The sequence below is a fragment of the Haliotis rufescens genome, unplaced genomic scaffold (assembly GCF_023055435.1).
Source record: "Haliotis rufescens isolate VD_foot unplaced genomic scaffold, xgHalRufe1.0.p SCAF_5, whole genome shotgun sequence".
Taxonomy (NCBI): domain Eukaryota; kingdom Metazoa; phylum Mollusca; class Gastropoda; order Lepetellida; family Haliotidae; genus Haliotis; species Haliotis rufescens.
In genome coordinates this window covers 3519950-3526493 of record NW_025964223.1, presented here as the reverse complement: position 1 = coordinate 3526493, position 6544 = coordinate 3519950, and the positions used below count along the sequence as shown (strand labels likewise).

At 42.2% G+C, this 6544-nt stretch overlaps 1 protein-coding gene across 1 annotated transcript; it reads left to right on the top strand.

The window, feature by feature from the left end:
* Positions 1-6203, top strand: LOC124133538 (apolipoprotein D-like). Its single transcript, XM_046497967.2, has 5 exons — positions 1-199; positions 1685-1812; positions 2162-2232; positions 3200-3292; positions 5792-6203. The coding sequence occupies exons 1-5, from the start codon at positions 83-85 to the stop codon at positions 5920-5922; spliced, it is 540 nt and encodes a 179-aa protein (XP_046353923.2). The 5' UTR covers positions 1-82; the 3' UTR covers positions 5923-6203.
* The last annotated feature ends 341 nt before the right edge of the window (positions 6204-6544 follow it).

The following is a 6544-nucleotide window of genomic DNA, read 5'->3' as shown; positions in this document are numbered from 1 at the left end:
TTGTATGTCGCCTAGTTCGTCCACAGTGCTGATAAGTTTGTGGCGTTAAGCATTCTGCCAGAGTGAAGTGTGTTCTGTGAAGATGGAAGCTGTGCTCTGTGTGGTTCTGTTGGCTGCTCTGGTCATCGTCCAAGGACAAGTGCCAGCGCTCTGGCGATGTCCAGATGTACCCGTGCAGGGTAACTTTAGTCTGACCTCGGTATGTTAAATTGTTTTGTTTGATTATTCTTAAACGTCGGTATTATTCTAGCTGTGTATCAGGAGCCTGTATATGTATACTCGAGTCTATTTCGTTTATGTATGTTGCTTAACGCCGCACTCATCAACGTCGGATATGGCTGTATTAGTTGGTTTGTTGTTTTACGCCGCACTCAGCAATATTCCAGCTATATGACGGCGAGCTGTAAATAATCGAGTCTGGGCCAGACAATCCAGTGATTGATATCATGAGCAGTAATTTGAGAATACAGTATACGACGGTTATAACGAGCTCAAAGGGACCACTAACTTTAGTTCGTTATAACCGTATTTCGTTATAAGCATATACACAGCATATATACAGCAAATGGTCGGAACCAGTTCGTTATAAGCGTGTTCGTTATAAACGTAGTTTACTGTAATAGATTTGTCCACGGTTTGTAGCGAGTGTTACCGAAGGCCTGGTCATTTCGAAGAAGAACCTGTGAAGAAAACATATAGTATTTTTCGTGACTTGAGGTTACTCAAGTATTCGTACAATGTCCCATCCTCTGGGAGCGCTAAGCTCTATTCAGCAACTGTAGCCTGTAAATACTTCTCGACTTGTCATGTAAACAGTCGTGGATATGCGCAAATACCAGCAAAACCGTTCACTGTACGACTTAGTCTCACCGCCCAAATACGCTGACACAGAAGTATTCAGTGTGTGCAGTGTACATTGCTTCCCTGAATTAAAAAATACCCGAGGTCATGTGGGGACACTGTGTAGACAAAAACGACACAACCGATATATTGTACCGATTATGATATATTGTTAAATATTGGCATTTTCATTGTAGGGGTCAAATGCAAAATATTGAATTTGAAATGACGCACGACGGTGGACAATTGACTTTCTGTATAATTTATACCACGCGCTAAAGCATTGAATTTCAGGTTTCAATTTGAAACAAAGGGTATCGAATCCACGGTGAGACTACCTACAATTTTAAGAAAAGAAACCAGTTGGTTTATCTCCTAATTAAAACGCCTAAGAGAAACAAAAACAAGACGTACCACAATATGTTAAAACTTCAAATGTTGGTGTGTTGGTTGCTAGTTGACCACATGTTGGTGTGTTGTTTGGTGGTTGACCACGTGTTGGTGTGTTGGTTGGTAGTTGACCACATGTTGGTGTGTTGGTTGGTAGTTGACCACATGTTGGTGTGTTGGTTGGTGGTTGACAAAATGTTGGTGTGTTGGTTGGTAGTTTACCAAATGTTGGTGTGTTGGTTGGTAGTTGACCACATATTGGTGTGTTGGTTGCTAGTTGACCACATGTTGGTGTGTTGGTTGGTAGTTGACCAAATGTTGGTGTGTTGGTTGGTAGTTGACCACATGTTGGTGTGTTGGTTGGTAGTTGACCAAATGTTGGAGTGTTGGTTGGTAGTTGACCAAATGTTGGCGTGTTGTTTGGTGGTTGACCAAATGTTCGTGTGTGTTGCAGTACCTAGGAACCTGGTATGAAGACGAGCGATTCTTCGCGGTGTACGAGATCGGGGCAGAGTGTGCCCAGGCCAACTACTCGATGAAGGCTAACGGACATGTGAGGGTGCTGAACAGCGGGACCGGGAGGTAAACAAGGGAGATAACCCCGGGACATGACGTCAGAGAGTGGTCGAGATACCATAAGCTGTAGCCCATATTTGTAAACAGATGATAAGAAGCGTATGACGCTGTTTGCTTCCCCTGTAAAGTTACCACCTTTATTATCATTTTACTTTTGTTGTTCTTACAGGTACATAAATGTATATAAGTTGCTTCATAACATGTATTCACTTGAAGAAGGAGTAAGTATATACCCCGAAACGTTGTGTTCCTCACAATAAAGAAACTGACATCCATAAATTCTCTTCCTAATGCCATTCGAAGACTTGAAACATCTTTGGAGATCTTTGAACTCCAAATGTGCCAATTGTTTCAGATCAATCGAAGGCGATGCATATGCCCCTGACCCATCGGAGCCAGCCAAGCTTCTTGTGAAGTTCTTCTGGTGTGAGTAACTCGGCTAGCTGCTGCTCTCATATTTACGCAACAGAGTAATCGTGACAGTGATCAAAACAGTGTATTACATATCTATCACTGGAAATGCATAATTTTAATTATGGTGGGGGTTGGGTAGCTGAGTCTTCTTATTCGACGCAATTCGCTGTTCAGAGTTGCGTCCCTTAGGCGTGCGCGTGCCAGTACCCTGTGTTTGTGGGTTCGAATCCCAGAATCGCCCTGATTATGTTTCTAGGTCTGTCATCACCATACAGGTGCTCGGGGGATTCCCGAAAGAGGTAAATGTGTAAGACCTGTCATCTTTCTCCCACGTTAAGATGACGGGCCATGATAGGACTCAAATACCATATAACTAAGATGTAGACTTGAGAGGTTTAAAAATATATCGATCTTACTGTGCATACAACAAAACTCTTTTTTTCCTATACAGACCAGTCGTAGTGCTGTTTAATGGGTAGAGGTGTCACATTTCAAACTGCGATTCATCTCTAATGCGTAATCAGGCACTAGTAAAAGGATACTTCACTAAAGTCTGTAAAACACACACACACACACACTCACACACACACACACACACACACACACACACACACACACACACACACACACACACACACACACACACACACACACACACACACACACACACACACACACACACACACACACACACACACCACACACTTTTGTCTGTTAATATAGTGGTGGCACGTGGTCCTGTGTATTGCACACATGTCACAAATCAGGCGACGTTAAACAACGTTGGTGGCGGAGAGTAGGTGGATGGGTTTCTATGGTTTCGGCCATTGAAACAAAGCTTAGTAGTGGTGTCTCCTTAAGCAAAAGACTTTTTTTCGAAAGTGGAATAATGATGATTATGATGATGATGATGATGATGTATCGCTAATTCACTTACTCACTAACTAAAACCCACTCACTCACTCACTGTGTGTTTCAGGGCAGCGCCCCGGCAACTACTGGGTGGTGGAGACCGACTACTCCAACTACAGCGTCGTCTACTCCTGCATCGACCTTTACTTCATGCACCTCGGTAGGGTCCATGTAGACTTTTTACATTCCGTTACTTTGCGCTTTCAGGGGACCGTGCTCACAACTGGGTCCTCATGTTGGGCCCCGTTCTAGATTTTTCAATTATAATACATGTGTGAAGACGGGGGATTGTCTGTATGTAATTTCCATGAACATTAACTGCTTAATTAAAACATTGGAACAGGTAGACCCGCGTATTTGTGTTTGGGGGATTTAACTGCAGTAACCTTGTTTCCCTTTAAACGCACAGCGTCCAGGTTTTCCCCATAATATAGTTGGAAACATGTGCTGTATTTGTGTCTGTGCAGCGTTGTATTCTAGTCGGATGTGGATAAATACTTGTTAACAAAATCATATACCAGTGTGGAATTAAACCGTCTGTCAAAGTTAGTTTTAACAGAGTATTAACCTTTACCTGTAACGTGTTTCTTGCTCGTAAATAACAGCGACAAAACCTTTTCCACAGTCATAAGAAGGTGAGCGTAACCTGCCCCACCGGTGGCACCCGTCACAAACACATGTAAAGGCAAGTCAATATTTCACCTGAAAAACCACTGGAACATATGCTACAAGTCAAAATGTGGAATTGCATTGCATCTAACATCATTTGTGTCGCGAAAAGGTGAGCGGATCCTGCCCTGCCGCTGGCAACAATCACAAACACATGCAAAGGCAAGTCAATATTTTACCTTGAAAAAAACCCAACAACGCAGGAACATATGGTACAAGTCAAAACAGGGAAGTTCATCGGACGTGGGTGAGGTCATATGGGGTTTAACGTCGCGTCCAAGATTATTGCACTTATATAGCGACGTGCATGCACGTGTGTGTGTGTGTGTGTGGCTGCTTGTACTATATTTGAAGTGCTACAGCGAAATGTAACTGTGACATATTACCGTAATGAAAATATTGTAAAGATTTTTTTTGTTAAATTATGTTAATACAATATTTTTCACATTCAACCTGAAACTGCAGTAATCTAGACTTGAGATATGTGAGGTGAGGTGAGGTTAAATTTGGTTTAACGTCGCGTCCAAGATTATTGCACTTATATAGCGACGTGCATGCACGTGTGTGTGTGTGGCTGCTTGTACTAGACCGGACTGATGCCGAATTATAGTGCTAGCTCACTGAGATACCATGCCGCAGTTTAACACGAATACCCCACTCAGACACAGTATACTGACTCCGAGCCGACCAGTCCTTGTTTTAGCGCCTTAATCCCCGAGCGCCAGACAGGGTAACAACAAGTACCATCTTTTAACGTCTTTTGGTATGACGCGGCCAGGGATCGAACCCCGGACCTTCCGCTCTCCGGGCGGACGCTCTACCACTAGACCACGGAGGCGGTCCGATGCAGCAAAGAACACCAAGGAGCAACCAACCAGCAAGCAAATTTACCAAAGATGGCACCAATATTGTATCAAATGGCTGTGATTAATTAATTTCCTTTTCTTTCAAATTTAAACTGTATTTATAATTTCCAAGCCTTTTAACAACTGGACCAATGATGGTGAAACTTAATATACTTCTTCCTACAGCGATGTGTCATTTTTGTCTTGGATGAATATTTGAAAAGAATCGATATTTTCCTTTTATCTCGCGTGCGTGCGTGTGTACGTGCGTGTGTGCGTGGGTGCGTGTTTGGTCGTCTGATTTTTAGAGCTTCACTATGCCCTGGTTGTCTGACCATGCATGAGTGGTTTCTCCGTAGCTCAGTCTAGTCCGTGTAGACACTTACCCGTATAATTTGTCTGGGAGAGACTATCAGAGGGCACCGGGATGTTTGGGTAGAGACAACTTGAGTGAGTGAGTGAGTGAGTATGGTTTTACGCCGCTTTTAGCAATATTCCAGCAATATCACGGCGGGGGACACCAGAAATGGGCTTCACACATTGTACCCATGTCGGGAATCGAACCCGGGTCTTCGGTGTGACGAGCGAACGCTTTAACCACTAGGCTACCCGACCGCCCCGGAGACAACTTGAGATGGGGATTAATGGCAGTGTATGTATAGAGATTAATATCAGATAATAGATTTAAACAGTTAGTAATGGGACACGACTATTAACAGTTTTTTGTTCAATTAAAAAAACTAAAACACAAATTTCAGTATAGAACATAAACAATGAGGTGACTAAAAGGAATACTTGTTGAATCTTATGCGTGTCGTAAACAATGAAGCGTCTGTGTGGAATACTTGTTGAATCTTATGCTTGTCGTAAACAATGAAGTGTCTGTGTGGAATACTTGTTGAATCTTATGCGTGTCGTAAACAATGAAGCGTCTGTGTGGAATACTTGTTGAATCTTATGCGTGTCGTAAACAATGAAGCGTCTGTGTGGAATACTTGTTGAATCTTATGCTTGTCGTGAACAATGAAGCGCCTGTGTGGAATACTTGTTGAATCTTATGCTTGTCGTAAACAATGAAGTGAACAACCTGGATTATCGAGGATGGATACTATGTGGCCTCACACTGCAGACTTTGTATGTTTCAGATACCGCGTGGTTGTTGACCCGAACTCGTGACGGAGTACCCGACGACATGAAAAACGACATCTACGGTCGCCTGACAGCATACGGTATCAATACCAGGAATTTCAAGAAGACGAAACAAACTGGATGTTAATTGGTCTCGCTTAAACAATAGTTCCTCTTGATGTAAGACCATCATCAAACAGCTCGAGGTGCAGAAGCTGGATCACATTCCAAACAGGCACAGTACAGCTTTCTAAGGAGTCCAACATATGATAGACATTTATCACTTTTCAAAACCAAACAGTAACAAAAAACAACATTCCTTTACATGTTTCTAATGCAAGTGATCTGATATTTTTGCATATTGTATTCGAAGATGAAATACTTATTGTATGTGAATAAATAAATAAGTTTCTGATTGAACTACTTTCAGACCAACGTTTTTCTTTTTCATACTAATTAGAACAAAAATACACAATGGATGAGAAAGTGTGTATTTCCGTAAGGGGGCCACCGGCTCGTATACAATGCACGTGACAGTATCTTCAAAAGATGCGCAATACAATCACAGTAGTATAATATATAGACGAAATATGTGACACGTTTTATTCCCCCGGAGAAGAACTCCAAAACCGTCAAAAATTTCTTATTGAAACTTGCTATTCACATCAGTCTCGTGGTGAATTGGTCCTTTTCATGATTTGGGATTATTAAAAAAAATATTGTTTTCATGACTACAAGCTGGGCTTATACTGAAAATGAGGGTAGTGCTC